The sequence below is a fragment of the Urocitellus parryii genome, chromosome X (genome assembly GCF_045843805.1).
Source record: "Urocitellus parryii isolate mUroPar1 chromosome X, mUroPar1.hap1, whole genome shotgun sequence".
Classification (NCBI taxonomy): Eukaryota; Metazoa; Chordata; class Mammalia; order Rodentia; family Sciuridae; genus Urocitellus; species Urocitellus parryii.
Genome location: NC_135547.1, coordinates 2,099,379 through 2,120,276, shown reverse-complemented (window position 1 = coordinate 2,120,276; position 20,898 = coordinate 2,099,379). Strand labels below are relative to the sequence as shown.

General features: G+C 51.2%; 1 protein-coding gene and 1 long non-coding RNA gene across 8 annotated transcripts in view; one reads left to right on the top strand and one right to left on the bottom strand.

Moving 5' to 3' along the window:
* Atp2b3 (ATPase plasma membrane Ca2+ transporting 3) overlaps positions 1–19,718 on the top strand; it is a 69,623-nt gene extending 49,905 nt beyond the window's left edge. For 2 of the 7 annotated variants that reach the window (XM_026412774.2, XM_077794049.1), the window contains 2 exons: positions 912–1,094; positions 16,366–19,718. In XM_026412774.2, coding sequence (XP_026268559.1) covers positions 912–1,094; positions 16,366–16,686 — 504 coding nt within the window. In that variant the 3' untranslated portion in view covers positions 16,687–19,718. Of the gene's footprint in view, positions 1–911; positions 1,095–1,881; positions 2,021–2,232; positions 2,831–5,414; positions 5,482–5,794; positions 5,949–16,365 lie in introns of those variants that run through there. The other 5 variants (XM_077794050.1, XM_077794054.1, XM_077794051.1 and 2 more) reach the window with 5 other exon arrangements.
* Positions 948–13,883, bottom strand: LOC113199735 (uncharacterized). The gene is made up of 3 exons (XR_003302983.2): positions 13,593–13,883; positions 11,163–11,260; positions 948–1,133 (listed from the first exon to the last, which is right to left on the bottom strand). It is a non-coding gene; the product is annotated as an uncharacterized LOC113199735 (long non-coding RNA).
* Positions 19,719–20,898: the final 1,180 nt, after the last annotated feature.

The following is a 20,898-nucleotide window of genomic DNA, read 5'->3' as shown; positions in this document are numbered from 1 at the left end:
TTTCCTAGGACAGGAGGTAACCAGCCGGAAGCTTTGTCCCATAGGCTATGCACCACTCTTTTTGTTCTTATGTTTTCAATGACAAAAAAAAAAAAAAACATGTTAAAACCAATGGAAAGGAACCTCTATGAAAAGATCATCAAGTCCCCTCTCAGCCATGTTTAACAAAGTTCAGACACACAAGATGAACAGAGTAATCCACTGTTCTCTGCCCAGACAGGGAAATAAAGCCAAGCCTTCCCTTCAGCCCTCCCTGGCTTTTCCTCCTCTTTCCCTTGCCAGTTGTCACCTCTCCCTCCCTGGATGAACCCTGATCTTGGCCCTTTTGTAGACTGAGCTTCCTCAGGAGATGCTGTCTCCAGGAGAGCCCAGATGTGAGCTTCCACGTGTCACTCCCTGGGAGTAGTATAACCAGCCACCATGAGGGACAGCATGTGTGGGGTATTGTCAGCTAGGAAGCTCAGCTCTGGTATCTAGGGTTTTTCTTTGGGGTCTGTCACATGGGCCTCACTCTCCAGCCCCTCTGTGGCTCAAGGTCCCCACTGTAAATTAAAACGTTTTCATAGACTAGTGGGAAGCCAAGGCCTCCATGCGCCACACTTCTTTGAGGCAGGATGCTCCAGGCTTCGAGATCCCTCCCAGGACCCATCTTTACTGCACAGCACTCTACAGATAGGCTTCTCTGACTACTCCTGGCCCTTTGGCAGGGACTCGATGGAGAAGTTGTCTGCCTGCAGGGAGGGACAGTTTAGGAAACAAGGGTCTGCAGGCCCAGTGGGGGTGGCCTGAGACACCAGACCTCAGCCTGTGTTGGTGGGAGGTGGAGCCTCTGGTCTCTTGCTGACTCCAGCAGAACCTGCTCTCATGGCCACCTCTGCTTGCTGTCTGTCCCTCAACTGTGGCCTCCACAGGTCATCGCCACCATCCCCACCAGCCAGCTCAAGTGCCTGAAGGAAGCTGGACATGGGCCTGGGAAAGATGAGATGACTGATGAGGAGCTGGCCGAGGGGGAAGAGGAGATAGACCATGCTGAGCGGGAACTGCGCAGGGGCCAGATCCTCTGGTTCCGGGGCCTCAACCGGATCCAGACGCAGGTAAACCGCCGTTTCTCTTGGCTCCTGTGGCTCTTCTCCCTTGAGAGGTTAGAAAGCAAGCAAGAAGTAGAGTGAGCTAGTGGCCTGAGACCAATGGGGAAGCCACTAGGTCTTGCCCCCAAGCATACAGAGGCAGTTGCTAGGCTCCCCTTTACCATCCTAGGTGTGCTCATCACTGGCTGGGGCACTGAGATTGCCTCTCCCTGACACCTCCCTCAATGCCCAGGTGACCCCCCATAGTGGTGCAGGTGCCAGCTAAAAGTGTGTGCTGGTGATCAGTGGCTGTGTCTCAGAGGCACCATCTGCTTTACTTGGTAGTGGCTGTCCCAGGTTGTGGACAAGTTGCTACTGTGCAAATGCTCATAGGTCAGGGCTGGTCAAGGCCAACACCATCAACTATAGCCCCTCTGAAGTCAGATGGGCATGACTGTAGTAGCCACTTGGGAAGGCTTCACAAGAGCCTGAGGGCTGAAACTACCCTGCTCTCTGTCTCTGTCTCTTCTTGGCCAGCCTTCCTGCCAGAATACTCCCTACTCACACACGGCCTCTCCACACAGTTCCCTTGCACACTCATGATCATACTGCATGCCACTCCCCAGAAACAGTTCTCCCTGTGCTCTGCAAGGTCTCCTTCTGGATGCATTATTACTGTTTCTCAGTCACCCTGTGGGATGCTGTTTGCCCTGCTGGCCCTGACACAGCTTGCTGTCCTATCTGTTCCTTGTTCTCTGTCAGCAATACACCTCCGGCTCAGCCTTGTACTGCCCCAGCCTTTCCATCCCACCAGGTCAGCCAGCCCCTGTCACACTGCAGCCTACTGGTCCAGCCTGACCCCCATAAATTCTCCATGGCCCACCCCTACCCTGCAAGCCTCCAAATAGCTCACCATCTCTTCCTCATGCAAGGCCCTGTCCACCTTGTCTCAGGTGAGAGTCCTACTGCCTCTAACATAGGCCCAGTTGCTTCTTCTCCTTGGGGTCCTACCCAGGACCACCCAGCTAATTCCCTCTTGGGGGTCTATTTGGGAAACTTCTTGGGGAACGAACTGAAGCCAAACCCCTCCTTGACAGTGTCTGCCTTCAACTTGTCTGTCAAACATGGTCAAGGGCTCATCCCCCATCTCTCTTTGGTGCCCTAGGTCTGGTATTCCCTCCCAGCACACATGGCTGCTCCCGTACAACCCTCAGTGGTCTGATGATGGGGCCCAGCCTGGCCACACACTTCCAGTCTCCCACCTGCTCCATTGGCTTTGCTCAGCTCAGCCTCTCTGGCACTACTCTCTGGCACTACTCTCTGCACTACAGCCTGCAGAACCTCTCTCTGTTGTCCTGAAGGCCCCTGAGCATGGCCTTCAAGCCCCTGCCTTTTGGCATTTCCCTCCTCCTCTCCATGCCCCATGAGTCTGTTTGTCTTGCCAACATACATCCTCTCCTTCCCCGTGCCGCTGTGCATCCCTGCTTGCTGCTGCACCCCAACCCCCATTCTTCCATCTTCATGCTGCAAAAGCCAGCTCAGAGGCTACCCAAGCCTTGCGAAGCTTCCTCACATTCTATCTCCCACCACTTCAGACCATCCATGCAACCAACCCAGAGCACTAGTCTAGGTACATCCAAATACCCTAGAGAACTTTCCAGAGCTAGATTCCCCAAGCCCACCCCTATGTAATAGGATTCTGCAGGGCTCAGTGAGGTGGCACCAAAGAAGTCCATGTTGAAAGAGTTCCCCAAGGGCCTGAGGGTTTTCTCCAGCTGGAACCTACCCCAGCTTGGCCAGGAAAGGACTTCTAGGTCTGCATCTGGTAGTGTCACCTCAGTCCAGAAGAAGGGGAGCAGCCATTGGAGCCATGGCCTGAGTCTCCTCTCCCAAATGGGAATGCTAATGCCTCAAGCACAGTGCCTGAGACAGGCCAGGAATGCAGCACAGATAGTTTTTTCTTATTCCTTGCAATGTAGATTTATGTGCTAAATTTAAAACATACCAAAGTTAGAAAACAGCCCTCACATCCTCTCCAGTGCCCATGTGGCCACTCAACTGTGCCATCTAGGAGACTGTGGTTATGAGTTCTCAGGACACCCTGCCCTGTTCTGGCCCAGGCAGGCACTTGTCTGTCATACTTCAGTTCCAATGCAGATTGCAGAGCTGGCCTGAGCTAGGGAGGGGTACAGCAGGACCTGGCTCCTCATTGGCTCATTTCCCTGCTGATAGCTTTTCTACCAGCTGAGACAGCAGCCCTGCCCTCATATGAGGTGTCAGTGGTAGCCTGGTCACCTGTGTGTGTGTGTTGTATCTTTGTGTGCTTGTGGGTTCCTGGACCTGCCACTGCCACCTGGTTACCAGCAGTGGGTCCCATCACTTGGAGTCTTGGCAGTCCATGCCATTCTGACTAAATGGTTGTCTGTGCCCATATAGATGCTTTACAAGTGAGGAAATGGGGCCCCAAGGGAAGAACCTGGCCCAAGGTCACCGATTGAGAGCCAGGTCTGACCAGGGCCCAGGCCTCTGTGCCTTCCCCCCAACACACTTTATTCTGTTTAATAAAGTCACTCTCATTCCTCCATGAGCTCTTGACACCTGTGGCTTTTCGATTTGGCTTTGTCATGTCAAATTCACCATGCCTCTAAAGAATGCTTATTTCAGCTCAGTTGTTTAAGAACATCTTCTCCCTTTGATGCAAAATACATGCTTGAAAAACAGAAATGAAGCCTGGGAGAGGCCCCACAGATTATGTGTAAACCCCAAACCAAGAAAAAGAGTTTCTAGGCAGCCAACCCCAGATTTCTGGATTTTGTGAACCACGGAATTGTTCCCCAGGTTTCAGAGGCCTGCACAACTTTTTCTGTTGCTAAGTAACCTGCTACCTGCTCTCACACCTGTTTCATACTAACATATCAATATACCAGATGGTAGAGTGTCATTGCAGAATAAAAGGAAGTCCTTCAAATCCAGAGCATGGAGCTTTTTGAATGTTCATGATATGATCTGTTTTTTTTTTTTTTTTGCATTCCATTATAAAACAATGAGAAGCAGCAGCAACAACTAAGCCTTGTTCCTGGCCTGGTGCTTGGGCTTCCCGTGGTAGTGGTGGGGTGATGATGCCACTATCTTCAATGATGCGGTTATCCTTTGGGGACACCGTATGGAGCCAGGAAAAGCCAATGTGAATTTGAGAAAGAAGGGCATGTTTCCTTTCCCTCTTCAGTTTTGCTGCAGAAACAGTCCTCTCTTGAGAGAGACCTGTCTCTATAGCCTAGAAACATTTAAATCTGAGAGGAGACCCCCACAAGAGATCCCGATGCCATCTCATCGATCATCTGCCTTCCATGTGCTGATTCACTGCGCGGTGCCACCCACCATGTGCGCAGTACACGTTCCTCACGGCTGCAGTCACAGCTCTGAGTTTCCCTTTCTCCCAAGGGAGCCAGCGGGTTGTGCTGTGTGAAAGGGGCTCTGGGTAGGTGGAGTCGAGGGGTGATGAGTCTTTTCCGCAGTGCGTCCAAGGTTGAAATGGCATCCATCTGCATTTTGGTTGGGGAATTCTGAACACTCAAGCTGCCTTCTTCTGAGAAGCCCTGGCCCGAGTCAGATGCTCAGTCAAATCTGGTGGCCACTAATGGCCACTGCATAGCCTCTGCAGGGATTGAGGGTGGGCGGCTCCCTTTCATTGGCCTAGAGCAGGTAGCAAGGGTGCTTTGGGCTCCAGAAATGCATGCTGGCTTTGCTGCTCATGTCATCCGGTAAACCACATGGTACTTTCCAGAAATCAGATCCACCCTCCAAGGCCAAAGATTCTCCCCAGTGAGGTCATTCCCAAACAGGTGGCCATGACTGTGCTAGGCTTCTGGTCTCCCAGAGTCTGGGCATGTGGTCTTTCAGTGGGTGGACACTTGATGTGGCCAATCAGCTGAAGTCCCTTGCACTGCTTATGTCTGATCCACCCCAAGCCCCAACTCAATAAATAAAAGTCCCAGGCAAAGACAGGGTTGGAGGTCATCCTGTGGGGTTTATCCACATTGCTCTCCTATAGGTCTCACTTTCCACAGACCCACTTCCCTTTCAACTTCTAGGAAGCTTCAGGGTGGAGACAAAGTAGAAGCCATGCCATCTTTGCTTCCCAGTCCTCCTATCCTAGGAGGCTGTGGGTCTGTGGGAATTGAGTCATGACAAGACCAAGTGTGTGCTTTGGGAAATGCCTTCCTCCTCCGTCTAAATCCATTCTTCTGCTTGAGGGTGCTAGTTACCTGGATGAGCTGCAGAAGCTAGGGTGATGCCCCCACCCAGTGGAGAGGCCTCTTCCTAATGGGAGCATGTCATGTCCCTCAGGTGTGTTGGGGCGGAAAGAAAGGTTGAGAACTGCCGAAGTAGGATAACAAAGTATTGGCAGACACAGGTACTGACTGATGAGTGGCTTGCAATGAGCATATCGTGATTGCAAATGACTACTTCCAAAATGTTTGCAGTGTGCCCTATCTGTAACCTGTCCCTCCCAATCTGATGACCACTAATCATTTGCCCAGCAAACCCTCTCTTTGTCATGGCCTGGTCAAAAGCATCAGCAGCTCCCAGTGAGTGGGGCTGACCTAGCTGAGGCTTTGCTGTCACGATATGTCCCCAGTGTGGCCCCTGTCCTCGCCCAGCCCCACCCCCTGCGGTAGCCTGGACCGCAGTACAAGCCAACCTTTATTTCGTTTTCTCTCCCACAGATGGAGGTAGTGAGTACCTTCAAGAGAAGCGGGTCATTTCAGGGTGCTGTGCGCCGGCGGTCTTCGGTCCTCAGCCAGCTCCATGACGTAACCAATCTTTCTACCCCTACTCACGTAACTCTCTCTGCCGCCAAGCCCACCAGCGCTGCTGGCAGTGAGTCTTGACTTCCCTTTTCTCTCATAAATGGCATCTCGGGGGAAGATAAAGCCTCCCCAACTCTGCCTTCTCTTTTTTCCAGTCTTGCACTTCTGCTCACCGTGGCTTTTCCGTTCCTTCTTTACTGCCCTGTCCAGTCCTTCCCGCCAGGCGGTGTGTCTCTCCAAAGCCATATTCTCTTATGAAATGTGCCGAAGCCATGGCACTGCCGGGCCTACCGTCCTTTGCTTTGTTTGATTTTTTGGTTTGTGTTTAGTGCTCCTTCTGCCATTGGTTTTCTTTTCTTGACCTTATCTGTATGTGCCGATGGTTCTTCATGAACTTGGGCCTCTTCCAGTAGTGTCTGACACCAGGCTGAGGCCTGGCTCCGTGTTCTGTGGGGAGTTTCAGGGAAGTATGTGTCTCAGGGCCAACCTCCTGGGGCTGGAGTAGGAGGTAAGTGCCGCCATGTGGCACCATTTGCAGCAGAAGAACCCAGCCCACCTCCTGGTGGACTAAAACAGTCATGTCCAGCATTCTCCTGGAGGTGGCTTCCAAAGAATGCCACTATCGCCTGTCCCCAGGCAGGCTCAGTGGTGGTGATGTGCTCCTTTGTAGGTGGCACCTGCCCTGTGTGGCCAGACCCAAGCCAACAGACATTAGAGGTGTTTGGAGAACTGGAGCTCAGAGGCCAGGAAGACACGGAGGGAACCACATTTCCATTGTTCCCAAAGCACCTTTGCTCTCTCCAAACAGGCCCCAGGAGTGGAAGGTCTTAACCCACTGGTCCATGCTCGCTCCTCCTTCTTCCAAGAAGCCAGGAGAAATCAATTCCCATCGGTACATTTCAGTGAAAAGGTCCATTGTGTTGCTCACATTTTAGAGAACCCAGGGGCCATCCTAAGTAGGTAGAAACTTCCATAATCACTCACATTTTTTACAAAGACAAAGGAAAGGCCACTAGACTGCTGAACCTGCCACCCTGGTTCACCCAACAGGAGAGACCACGGGAACCACGTGAGGTCCCCCATTCCCACCCAGGCAGCCTGCTATTTGTAACAAACTCAGGAGATTTCAAAACCAAACAGTAAGCCTTCAAACTATGATCCCACAGCCCCTGACGGGATGGTTGAATGCTACCTCTTCCTTGCCTTCCAGGGAAGCCCCGCAGCTCCCACGCAGACGCGAGTCCTTAACTATGCCTTTTTCTCATCACAGACTCTTCGAGTTTCTTTTTGCTTGATTTCTTTCTTTTCTTTTTTTTTAGGAACCCGTGAGAGGTCCCCGGTGGGGGGCACCCTCCTCTTGCTTAAGCTGTCCTTTAGGGCCACCCTGGGGAACAGTACAGGCGTGCGTGCACACACACCCCTTCTCCAAACCACAGGCCACATACCCTTCCAGTTTGTTGATACGCCCACTGGACCACCCACCTGGGTCAAAAATATTGGCTGAAGCCCATCACCCTTGAGTTGGAAAGCAGCCAGCGCTCCTGGCACACACAGTCAGGGGCCCCAAAGGGCCTCAACTCCACCCCACCCAGAGAGGCCATCAGCAGTCTCTGCCAAGTCAGTTAAGGACAGAAATGATGTGTGGTCTCCCAAGCACACTTTGACCAGGGCCCAGGTGGGCAACTGCACATTCCTTCCTGGGATGTGAAGGGCAAAGGTGGGTGCAAGTGTCCCCAAAGGACACATGTAGATCTGCCCTGTCCTTTCCTTCCCATTGACTTCCTACATATTTTCCTTTGTCTTCTCTGCATTTCCTGTCTGTCCATCTGCCCACATGTCGACTTGGGGGGGGAAGGCAGCTGGCAGAGCCCTACTCCACACAGCCCTCACACATTCTCCACAGCTCTGGCCTTGTCCCAACCCAGGGCCAGCCCAGTCTCTGTGGACCCCCTCACCCACCTCCAGTCTCTGGAGTGAGGCATGCTGTCTCTTCCCTTCCTCTGAATTCCTCCCACTTCCTCCCTGGGGGCAGCCTCTCTCTCTCTTCTTCCTTGGCTCTCAGCACCTTGCTTCTTTCCTTTCTTCCATGAACATCTGTCCCCCTCCTTCCCATCTCTGGAGCCCAGCAGTGCCCGGTAAGTACAGTGGGAGAGATGCCACCCTCCCGCTGTTCACAAGCTATTCCGGGGGGGGGACCCAAGCAGTGGCAGCAAGGGTTGGGTGGCAGGGCCTTCCAAGGAGGGTATTGGTATGAAGAAACAGGGGTCCCAAAGTCCCAACTGACAAAGGCTGGCCTAGAAATCTCAGCCCTGTTGAGCAGCAGCACCTCAAAAAGGACTGTGAAGGAAGATGCTGGCTCAGACACCTGGCAACTCCAAGGGGGAAGCTTCTGGAAGCTACTGACTAAAACCACTTCCTGCCATCATCACCTGTGGCAGACTGGTTTAGAACTCAGAACCTAACCCCCACCCTGACTTACAAGGACCCCAGGAAATCACTGAGCCCAGCACCTTCATCTTACAAATCAGGAGAAGGCAGGTGCCCACAAGGGCCAGGACCTACTCAGGGTCCCTTAGGCTGCCAGGCCTGGTAGAGAGGGGACTAGCCCCAGCCCCCCTTCTGTCCTTAGAACTTTCCAGAGGACCAGAGCTGCTCAGAAGGAAAGCAGGCTGAAGGCCATGACAGAGCTCCCCTAGACAAGAGGCAGCATTGTACAAGGTGTTATGGTCACAGGCTGAAAGTTTCCATAAGTCACACAGTTTCCAAAGGAAAACCATGGCTCCATACATGAGGAATTCCTACCCGCTTCACATGCTCCAGGCAGGTCTTCCTTTTAGCCCCGCAAGGAGTCAGGACTGTGCCTGCAGCTCTCAGAGCACTGGAGGGGCCTGAAGTTCAAAGTCCTTCCCACTAAGGACCCTCAGGCTCTCCAAGGAGAAGGGACACACCCTGTGCCCTCAGGGCCAATGAAAGAAGTGGCCAGAGGATGTCCTCCAAACCAGAGGGTAACCGGGATCCTGGGGGCTTAGTACACCTCCCCACACGCCTCTGCTGCTTCTGCAGGCAGCAGTCCTCACTCAAAGGATTGTCCAAACACACCACTGTCACATCATATTACAAATGATGTAATCTGCTGACTCCTAGCTATGACCTGTGACTCCTAGCTCCAGCGTAGCTTCTGTAGCTTCCTCCCAGCTGACAGCCACTCCTCCTCCCAGCCCAAGGTGGAGTGTGGAGTGTCTTTCCCTCCACTGCTGCCACCTCATTTCACATTACCTGGGCCATGACCCTGAGACCAGCTCATTGGGGTGGCTTAGGAAATTAGGGGGCTGTGAAATCCTGTTCCCAGTTGGGGTATCAGTCCCACCTCCAACTGTGCACTCACAAGCTAATGCAGTGGGAAGCCCAGCATCTCTTTTCCAATTGGTGTCAATATCCCCAAAGTGTGGCTGGAGATGGTATATTGAAGTAAGCCCAGGGCACTGTAATCTTCCTTGTGGTACGAACAGGTGGCTGTGGGATCTTTGGGACAGCAAAGCCAGGTCCTGGTACCAACAAAGCCTCTCTGTGGGCTCTGTAGCCAAGGATCCTTTTTCTTTGTTTTCCATGGCAACAAGCAGACACATCTCGGCCTCCCTGCAGCCACATCCAAAGTCTGTTCTGTAGCACCTCATGCTGATGGTCCTCCCATTCCTACTGATAGCCAAGTCCATTCCATCCTTCCTGCAGCAATGCTGGGCCTCTATACTTGAACTGTCACTATTGTAGTAGTTCAGGAGTTGGCTCCTGACTTGGTCCAGCAAAGGGACAGGGCTGGTCAGTGGGTTTGGTCCCATGTACACAGAGAAGCTTACTCTGGGCATTTAGTTCTGATTTGCCAAGTGGAAACAGATCACATCAATTGCTTTATTTTTCTTTTGCAACATGAAAACCCTTTTTCCCGTTGGGTCAAACTGGGCTAGATAAGCTGCCACTGCTTCACTTGGACATACTTCTCCAGAACCCATGGAAGCATGCTCATCTCACACTCATAGTCCCATGGTGGAAGGAACTGGCAAAGAAAAAATAGTCTTGCTTTCTGGAATTTATTGTCAGGAAGTTAACTGATGTTAAGCCAAATGTCCCCACTTGGGTTTCTGTGAATAGTATACTGAAATTTTTTCTTAGCTATCTGACATTGTGCATACTGCCTCCACAGTGGGAAATAATCAGGCCCCCAATGGGATCCTTTCCCTGCCCCACACCTCTCTGGAACCCCAGACCCTACCACAGTGGAACAACCCTGCAGGCAATTCCTAAAGCACACACCAGAACCAACCTAGGGAAAACCCTGGAAGACCTCATGAGCTCATGAGATTTTTTTTGAGGCCTTGCAGCTGGATGCAGCTGGTAATAGAGGCAAGGGCTTCCTTCCAGTTCCTCATAGTCTGACTACCTGAAAAGCCTGGGCTCAACTGTTGATTTCAGGAGCACAATCCTGGGATTTCATGGTCCTGGTCTTATGTGTGCATAGAAAGGGAGGCAGTTTTCACAAAACTCACCAGCAACATACAGAAAGCCATATCTTTAGTTTCTGGTGTGATCGCTTGGTGAAATGGCCAACTTTGGAGTTTGTATTTTCGTTTTCCTGATTCAAGCACACAACCCCTCCACAGGGAAGAAAGGGACCTTCCCCTTGCTGTTGCTGTTCCCCCAACACAGAGAAGTGAGGCCAAAGCTCAACTTTTCTAAATTTCCAGGCTTTCTGAGTTTGGCTTCTCATGTCCCAGATGGCAAGGCAGCTGACAAGTCCTTGCTTTCCAACAAAATTCTGGACTAATGGTTGGTACAGCAGTAGAAAGGCAGGGGAGAAGTTCAGTCAGAAAAATCTGAGCTCCATGAGCCTTAGAGGCTGACACCAAGCAGCACCCCAGCAGCTCAAGGAATTAGAAGAGGCGAGAAGGCATCAGGCAGTTTCTGTTGTTACTGTCGTCACTGTGGTTCAGAGGCCTTTGCTTTTATTTCTCTTCTTTTCATTTTCTTTTCCATTCTTTTCAATGGGGTGGGCATTCCCTCAGTCCCTTGCCTGTCTAGTCCCTCGCTTTCTCTGCTTCTGCATCCCTGCTCCACCCCACCCACCCCCACATCACAAACCCCAGCACTTGAAGGCCTAAGCAAGTTGTGCCCTAAGTGGGGTGCCTCCACACTGAGCATCCACCAATGGGATTGCATGCTTCCCTTATGCTGCAGCTTAGGGGGGCTGTGGGGGGCTTGGTCTGCAGCATCACAGCTGGGTAAGGCTCACCTCATTCATCCAGGTCAGCTGCCCACCAAGCTCCACGAGCCCTGTTGTCTAAGGCACACAGAGACACTGGAGTTTCCCCTGGGCAGATGATCCCAAGCCTCAGAAGGAAAGAGCAGAGAGGAGAGGCATGAGAAGTGCTCTTCTGGGTCCCAGGTCATCTGGGACAGCCTCTGCGAGAATGGTTATTTCAGCTGGGTTCTGTCTGGAGGAAGAACAGTCTAGGGCAGGAGTCACAAATCAGCAGGGGTAGGGGCTTCTGCTGGGGTGCTCTGGAGCAGCTCCAGCTAGCTAGTTATGGCAAAGTGTGGGAACAGCCTCAGGTAGGGGGAGCCAGGGGCCAGTGGGGTGAGTCCCAGACATTGTGCACCTGCTCACTGAGCCCCTGCTGGGTGCAGGCACTTTGCTGGGTGCTGGGGCCATCACAGAAGGCCACAAATCCCTCTCCCAGGGGACTTATGCTCCAGTGGAAGGAGACAGGAGAGACAATGTGGGGGGCATGTTTGAAGGGGGAATGGGCAAGGGAGTAAGGGAAGCCAAAGTGGGTGCAGGGGTGCTGAAGAGGCAGGAGGGGCATCCTGAGTCTTACTGAGGAAGAGCCTTCCTGGAAGAAGGAAGAGTCAGTGCAAAGACCCTAAGGAAGGAATGTGCTAGAAGCTGAAGGGCGTGAAGGGTAACAGAAAAAGCGAGTCTGAGGCAGTGCTGGGGCAGGACTTCTCTCCTTCCTCTGCAGGAAACACAGCTTTGGGAGGCTTTGCATTGATGGAGGCTTCCATTGGAAAGGATTTCTCAGACTGCTATGCTGACGATAGACTGTGGGGGTCAAGGGTGGCAGCAGGGAGATGAGGGAGGGGACCCTACAACAGCCAGTGTGTACCTGGTGTGGTGGTGGCTGCAGTGGTAGTGGAGGGGTGTGAAGTTGCATTCTGGATGTTATTTGGAGGGAGCAGTAGAATTGGTGAGGGCTGGGCCTGGAGCTTTGGGGTCAATTAAGTTTGAGACTTGGCTTAAATATCCATGTCTGAAATTGCAGAGAAAACAGTGGTTGGCAGATAGATGGATGGGAGGCCACAAGGGGGTGACAGGGAATGGTCAGGGGAAGGGGGCTGGCAAGCAGGCTGAAAAGGAGCTGAGGGGAGGAGCATCATTGAGTACCCTACTGTGTGGGGGACTGCTGGGGCATGGGAGGAAATAAAGTATCAACCTTATCAAGGCTACTGGCTATAACTGGGCATGGAAAAATGGGGCAGTAACTGGAAGGGACTGCAGGAATGAGAGGGAACAAGTGACCTAGACAAGGGCAGCAGAGTTGGCAAGAGTGACAGCCCACCTTACCCCCCTCTGCATTCCCAGAAGCCTCAGCCCTGACCCTAGGACTCATCTTTCCTGGAGTCTGTTTTATTTCTTTTCTTTAAAGGTTATCCTGTAGAAAAATGGACTTTGGGGAGTAGATGACTGTGGGATGAAGTCTCCACTCAAAGTGAAGACCCAGGCCTGACCTATCACCTTCTAGAATGTTTGGAGTCAAATGGGGAGTGGCAGGATTTAACTCAGTAGCCAGAGAGTGCCTGAAAATGCCATCTGCAAAAGAGATAGTGCAGGTGACCATAGACTCATCACACCTTAGTTAGGAGCCATGAGACAGGCGCTGAGGAAAGATCAATCCCCAGGCAGACAAGGTCTCTGACCGCGGGGCTTGTGAGTTCCCAGGGGCCTTGGAACCCCAGGTGGGACATGGAGGCAGCAGTGGAGGTGGAGAGGGGCTTGATGTGGAAGACATTTCATGTAAGTAGGGCCCACCAGGCTGCTGAGACAGTGGGGTGGGGATCAAGGTGCCTCCAAGCTTTGGCAGGAAGAGGGCAAGGAGCAATGGGGTAGAGATGAGACAGGAGACATCCAAGGGGAGGCTCCAAGAAGCCTGTGAGGGTGCCAAAGTCTGGCAATCTGGATGAATGTCCCTGCTGCAGGTATACAAGTGGACATGGTGCAGATGGCATTGATGGTGTCCAGATGGTCTGACAGGCTGTAGACAGCACTACCAGCCTTGAAGGTGGCAAGGTTCCTTTGGGAGGAATAGAGATAAGCTAAGGAACGTGCAGGAAGCCAGGCAAGAACCTAAGAAGAAGCCAGTGCAAGCCAAGGTACGGGGCAAGGCTTGGGCCATGCCTTTGCCAGGAACACTGAATTCCATGCCAAGTGGAGGAAGTCTGGGGCCATGGGCTGTCCATGAGCACCTGAGTGCAAGCTCAGTCCCCAAGAGGGGCCTGTCTTAGAAACACTCATTAGTTTTCACTAAAACAATTTCCCAGGAATGGCTTGCACCTTCCAGCTTAGGGTCACCTAAGAACACCCGCATAAAACCAATAAAAAGCCATTTTAGAAGCCCCAGATTTGAGTGCAGGGAAAAGAGGACCTGGACAAAAAGTGACTCACCATCAGCTGTAAGACTCATGATGACTTGAGCCTGCTTCGAACACAACAGCAGAATGTTAGAGCAGGGTGGCCCTCTCATTCCAGGACAGATCCCTCGTTCGCTCCTGTGCTTCCCAAGTGTTGGCTGAGAAAGTACTCCACTGGGCTGTGGCAGTAGGAAGCAAACATGGCAGATTACTCCCAAGAGGAGCACCCTGGACAATCTTTTAGGGCCAGAGCAGCCATCGCTATAGAAGCGGAAGCAGCAGGCAAGGACTGTCCTATGGCCTTGGCCGCCCTTTGTGGGGGAGGGCTTTGGAGTTCAGCCAGGTGCAATGAGACCTGTGGATAGGTTTGAGCAGGGGCCTGGCCTGATCATATGACCCAGATCCAAATAAGGCCTCCTGCTCAGCAAGGAAAAGGGTGTTGCCAAGATCATGGGTGCATTGCTGGCGAACTTACTAAGCACATCCCCAGGATCAAGGGCACCAGTGTTCAGCTTTTTCTCTTTTCTGTGACTTAATAGGTGTCCCTGGCAGCTGGAGAAGGTAATGTCCTGAGCATCAACACTCCAGTCCTGCACCAGAAATCCTAACTAACAAGGAAATATCTAAATTGGCTATAAAAAGTAAATTATAATCTTTTTATTAACAATGTCAAATGGGCCTCAATTTCTGTGATACCCCTATTTCAGAAACCAGTCTGGGATAAAGACCTGAGAGAGAATGGCTGACCATCTGCAATCTGGCAGATGTGGCTTCACCAAGTCCAGAGAAAATCCTCACTGGATTTCAACAGGGAGTTAGAAAACTCCCGTTTTATGGAACATTTTGGCTCCACTTTTTTTTTGCAATGCCCAGACTCCAAGGTCTGCCTCCTTTAAACTGATTTAGGAGCTCTGTGCTTGCCCTGGCTGAGCTATAGGCCCCAAGGTCCAGACTCTGGGGGCTGAAAGGGACTCATTGTAGTCAGGGTGATTCATTGTCTAAACTAGGGACTGGCCAACTGTTCAGAGAGTAAATATATTTAGCTTTTGGGGCCAGGTCTCTGTCGCAACTACACAACCCTGCTCTTGTAGCTTGACAGAAGCTGTGGACAGAACATAGATGAATGCCCATGGCCACTTGCCAATAAAAACTTATTTATAACCCTAGCAGAGCACTGGGGTTAACCCTCTGACTGTAGTTTGCTGACACCTTATCTAAAGCAAGAAAACCAAATTCTAGGACCTTGAACTTGGAAATGACATTAAGAACTTATAATATGTCCACTCCCTCACATAGGAAGGAGCTAACTGGGGCCAGGCAGTGTCCTACCTAGCAGGACAGCACTCTTCCCACTGCCCCCATAGAAGGGCGGCTGGACTGGCTTTGCTTATGTTGGCTTGTACAAGGCCTGACAGAAGCCTACCTATCAACTTCTGGCTTCTAGAAGCTGGAGGGAGACCAGCCTGGGAATCCAGCAAGGGGTCAAAGACAGGCAGTGGTCCTGTGGCTCATAAAACTGATGAGACTTGAGTCCATTGTAAGTAAAGATAGAGAGGTCAGAAGAGGGAGAAGCTAATTGTCAGAGCAGAGTCCTGCAGGAGATGCAAGGGGCTTTGCTGAGGGCTGAGGGCTCCAGTGGCTGGCTATGACAAAGTCCAAGGATGTCTGCATGGAAGAGTGAGGAGGAGGAGGAAGAGGGCAGAGTGTGAGAGAGGTTGGAGGGGAAGGTGGCAGTAGATTACAAAGGACTGCTGGTGGTCCCAAGCATGCAATCAAACCCAATCAGATACATCTAGCTGCTGCATGGAGCTGTGAGGAGACCACAAGGACCTCTGTAGTAGATGGGGAAGCCTGGACAGGGGTGGGTGATATATTGCAAATCAAAAGTGTGACCATTTTCACTCTTGGCCCCAGATTGGGGACTGACAGGCTCTCAGGCCTGGAGCTCTGATGAGGGGCCTATGCCACAGTCCCTGGTTCTAGTCAGATGGGCCCCAGCTCTGTGGCCAGGGTGGGGAGATATGGACAGAGGAGCAGGGAGAGGCCAAAGCTCTGGGGAACCCTAGGACAGAAAAGGGAGCAATAGAGGATGTGGGGCCAGAACAGCTGGTAAGGTAAAAGAAGGTCAACAGGAACAGTGTCGGGGAAGTTTCCAGAAACAAACAGGAGGTCAGCTGTGTTGAGTGTCCCTGAGGGATCAATTAAGATTAAGATACAGAAGTGGCTGCTGGACTTAGCAGCAGGGATTGCGGTGACCAGATGTGACTGGGCATGGTGGGTCTTGGCTGCAGCCACAGAAGCCACTGTGATGGAGGTGAGGGAAGATTATGAGGGAGAACCATTCCAGAAAGGCCAGCAAAGCACATAGGCTGGGATCTCTCTCTTATCAGAAAGTATTTAATTCTTTCAGGTAAGACACAGTAGAGAGCCCACTCTCCAGAAGTCTCCCTTTTAAAAATCATTCTTTACTACCAAATTGAAATTCAGACTGGACAGACCCCAGGAACCACCTAAACTAGTCCTGCTCCTAGATCAAGAGCAAAGTGTTCTAGAACATCTGCCCAGGTCAGCCATGTTTCCTGCATGGAGATCACTTAAGACCAAGGCCCAGACCTGCAAGCCCTTTCCACAATGCCAGCCCCATTCTGTGTCAGCCTCCCCCCCCCATGGATGAACATTTATCATGCGATGACCCCCAGCCATTGATGTGGGCAGAACTTGGCAGCACCAGCCATCCATTAATTGTTTCCTTTCCTTTCCCCCCTCCCTGCTCCCACCTCTGCCTTTCCCTCCACCTCCCACTCCAGATCCGGGTGGTGAAAGCCTTCCGTAGCTCACTCTATGAAGGCCTGGAGAAACCGGAATCCAAGAGCTCCATCCACAACTTCATGGCAACGCCCGAGTTTCTGATCAATGACTACACCCACAACATCCCGCTCATCGATGACACAGATGTGGACGAGAACGAGGAGCGCCTGCGAGCACCCCCACCCCCAGCCCCCAACCAGAACAACAACGCCATAGACAGCGGCATCTACCTGGCCACGCATGTCACCAAGTCAGCTACCTCTTCAGCATTCTCTTCCAGGCCCGGGAGCCCGCTCCACAGCGTGGAGACGTCCCTCTAACCAGAACTTCTCTCGGCACATGCACACTTGGACTCACATGCAGTCACACGCACACAGTCACGCACACACACACTGGGGGGGGGGAGCCCACACACCTGCCAAAGAGGGAAACGACTAAGGTGGCTGAAGAATATTCTTGTAAGAAGCCAAATCCATCCAGTAAGGTGCAGTCCGTCAGGCCTTCCACCTGGGACAGAGGAAGAGGAGAAGGAGGGAGTAGATGGGCAAGTGGAGGAGGAGGGGGAAGGTTCTTCACCCAGATGGGAAGAAGGAGAAAGGAGAGAGCAAGAACAGCTGTGCTCCCCACTTTTTTTCTACCAATCCTTTTTTAAAGAACACTACAATTTCACCATGTGTTCGCCATTTTGGCTGTGAGGTGGGAGCAGGGGCTGGTTTTGGTTTATTGGGAGCTTCATTGCACCCACCAGCAAGCAATCAGATCTGCATACCCCCACCAAAAAAGGCCAGCGCTCTGCAGGGTCAGGAAGGGTGCCACTGCCCAGACAGGCCACCGGAGGGAGCCGCCTGCAAGTGTACCTGCAACTGCAAAGCAACTCATTCTGAGTACACTAGACCCATCTGCAGTCCCTGCGTGTGCTTGTGCGTACATATGTATGTGTGTGTCTATATGCATATACATATATATGACAAGATGCATATCTAAAGAATAAGGAACTATTGGCATGATATTTCCATTCCTCTTATTAAGTGTTTTCCTTTTGAAATTTCATTTCTGAATGTAGCAAGGTTTTTTCAGGGAACTAGGCTGCAAGAATATGTTCTCAGTTAATATCTTTTCTTCCCTAACTCCTGGCCCCTCAGGACCCCACCCCCACCCCACTGCTTCTCCTTCCTAGCCCTGCCGAGATTCCCAAGGAGGAAGTCTGGGGAGGGATGCTCGAGGCCTGGAGGCCTTACAATTGGAACATTTGCACTTTGAGACCCCTGCCTATAGAGGAGAAAAACCTTTCAATGGGATTTTTTATTTAAAAGGAAAATACCAAAGTATTGATGAGAATGGACCCCCTCCAGTAGGTGGAAGGGGAATTTTTGTTTTGGCTTCCTTTGGTTTTGATTCCAATTCCAAATCCTTCATTCTGGCTGATGGTTTTCTTTGTCTAACTCCTACTTCAAGAGCATGAAGCACTGTGTGTGAGCTGTGGGTTCTACAGCCCCTGACCCGTCTAACCCAATGGGTGGACCCAGAGTCCTTGAGAGAAGCCCTGGAAGAGCAGAGAGTGATGGCCCCCAATGCAAGACCAGAGTCCAACAGAAAACAACTGAAGAAGAGGGATCATCAAAACCCAAGAAGCTGGGCTGGAGGTATGGCTCAGTGGCAGAGGCTGGCCTAGCATGACAAGACCCAGCACCAAACCAAACAAAAAAACTCAAGAAGCTGACTTGAGGGAAACCATCCAGACCCCATCACCCTTGACACCACTGCCTGGGCTCCCACTCTGTGTTTTGGCAAATGCCAGGAAGCACTCACTGGCCCGCCTCAGTGTCTCAGTGTCTGCTGCAGCACGGGTAGTGCCCCCCTGCCAGAGCACTCTCCCAATCCTGGTCTTCTCATCCAAAAGAAAAACATAACCCACAAAGGCATGGATCTGTGTCGCTGCCACTTCCGGCAACATTAGAGAAGCAAAGCCTCTTGGAGCAATGGCATTTTGTCAGTGTTGCTGTCAGTCTCATCATGCCAGTGATTCAACTGGGGCCATAGTGGTTGAACAAGGGGCAGGCAGGGCTCGGGACCATCCAGGCAGGCAGGGCTGGTCAGCAGGCCAGGAGAGCTGGGCCTGGGGTTCCTGAGATGGGTTCCCCAAGCGTCTCTCCTGGCAAATGCAGGCACCCAGCACACCAAGCCTCGTATTCCCCTAAAGAGCGATAACCCAAGAGGAAAATGCAGGGAACTCAGGAGTGAGAGGCTCCTGATGTCTGGGACAGATGCGCCCCTTTCCCATGGAAGGCCAACACCCCCCTGTGCCTCCAGGTTCCAAGTGTGGACACCCACAGTGACACCAGTGAAATGGGCAGCACTTTACCCATGAGGTTCCTTTACCTTCTGAACTCACTGCTGTCACCCATCACAGGGAGGTAACTGGGGTCTCACCACAGACCCCACATAAGCCTATTGCTTAGGGCTCAGCATCCGGGACACAGGTGGAAGCCAAGGGGTGTACAATGAGAATAAATGGAGCTCCCCAGGGAGCTGGGCCTGTCACACCCCCATCCTGTACTGGAAGCCCAGTGGTAGCCTTGCCTCACCTCCCCAGCATCCATGCAAATCCAAAAGAAAACATGCTCTGCCCCAGCATTCACACTAATGCCATGTCACCCCTGAGCAGGAGTAGTCAAATCTCGGGCAAAAGAATTTCAGTTAGAAGAGCAAATCCCACTTTCCAATGCCAGCTGCGGATACCTTAAAGCCATCCCTTTTTTCTAAAGGGCACATTGAGAATGTTACTCATTTGTAAATTGTTCCCTGATGTCCTTGTTCAAACCACCACAACAAAAAAGGGCAACTCAATTTGTTGAGGGTCTTTGTGTTCTTCAACAAGAAATAAAATTTGAAGCGTTTTGGTTGAAGAAGGTCAGCTGTATATGGCCACACTCATGGGCTTCTTTTCATCCTCTGTTGTAGACACATCGGTAGAGCAAATGGCCACTATATATTAAAAAGCAAACCCTCACTGCTGCTGTGTAAAGTTGCCTGATGTAAATGTTGACTGTGTGGTCCCTCGGTTGCCTTTGCGCTGGGCTGTGGGGTTCAGGAAAGGGGCACTGTGAGCTTGCATCTTTTGCTCTGATTCTTGTACAGTCTTCAGGCTGAGGGAAGCCCCTCTTTCTAAAGCATTATATTATATGGAATGGCTTGGTCAACTGTGTTCAGTTAATAAATATGTTTTACATTTTTATCTGCCTGTTATAAAGATAAACAAAAATATCTTAATGAGGAAGACCACAGATGCATAATAATTTTATGTCTGTAGTGGAATTTTTCCTAATTTAAAGAATAGAACAAAATTTCTGTGTATAAAAAAAAATGAAAGGCTCCTACAATCCTGGTCTGGGCAACATGTGTGATTTATTATTTGCTGAATTCTCTCTCGGCGGAAGCAGAGATATGTTCACGCGACTGGGCCAGAGCGGAAGCTGCGGGTGTGGCATCTCTCCCCAGGTATGCTTGCTGTCCTGTGGGGTCCTTGTCAAGAAGCAGCCGGTCCACCTATGGGATGAGAGGTGTTCTACCTGTGGGAACTTCCAACTGGCTTGACCATCTTGACTTCTTTTCTAGTTCTAGGGATAGAACCCAGGGTCTCATACATGCTATGTAAGTGCTCTGCCACTGAGCCATACCCCAGCCCTTAAACCATTTTTTAAGCACACAGGTCAGTGGCTTTGAGCACTTCCCATAGTATTGTGTAAACATCCACCATCCATCTCCACACCTGTTCATCTTCCCTCACATCATCAAACAAGTCCCAATTCCTCCTCCCCAGCCTCTAGCACCCACTGTCCTATTGTTTGTCTATGAATTTGGCTATAAGACTCTCATCTAAAGCTTCTCGTGGAAGTAGAATCGTACAATATTTGCCCTTTTGTGACTGGCTCATTTCACTGAGCATCATGTTCTCAAGGGTCATCCATGTTGAAGCATGTGTCAGAATTCCCTTCCTTTTCAAGGCTAGATAATAGTCCAATGTATGGACAGACCACATTTTATTTATCCATTCATGGATGGACACTTAAGTTGCTTCAAGCTTTTGAGCATTATAAATAATGCTGTTGTGGAACTGGGTATACACATTACTCTCCTAGACCTTGCTTTCCATTCTATTTGCAGCAGCTGTGCCATTTTACATTCCCATCAGCAGTGCACAAGGATTCCAGTCATAGACTTCCTCTTTACCCAGAAGCCATGAAAGGAAAGTCCTCATTTCACTCATGCATTTACTCCACATGCCTCATTCCTGCGCTCCTCAACTCCCTCTGAATACCCGTGCACATGGACATCTGTGCTTCATAGTGTTCTCTTTAGGCCAGGAAGAGTCAGGCAGACAGTTCTATAACCCACAATTCCAAGTCACCACTGTAGCGACAGTGCTAAGACTCCCTTATCCCATTTCGCTATGTTTCTATTTCCCAGCTCCACACATCTCCGTTTTAGACTTGGCAGCACCAGAGGACACATTTTGCAGGGCAGCAGCCAAG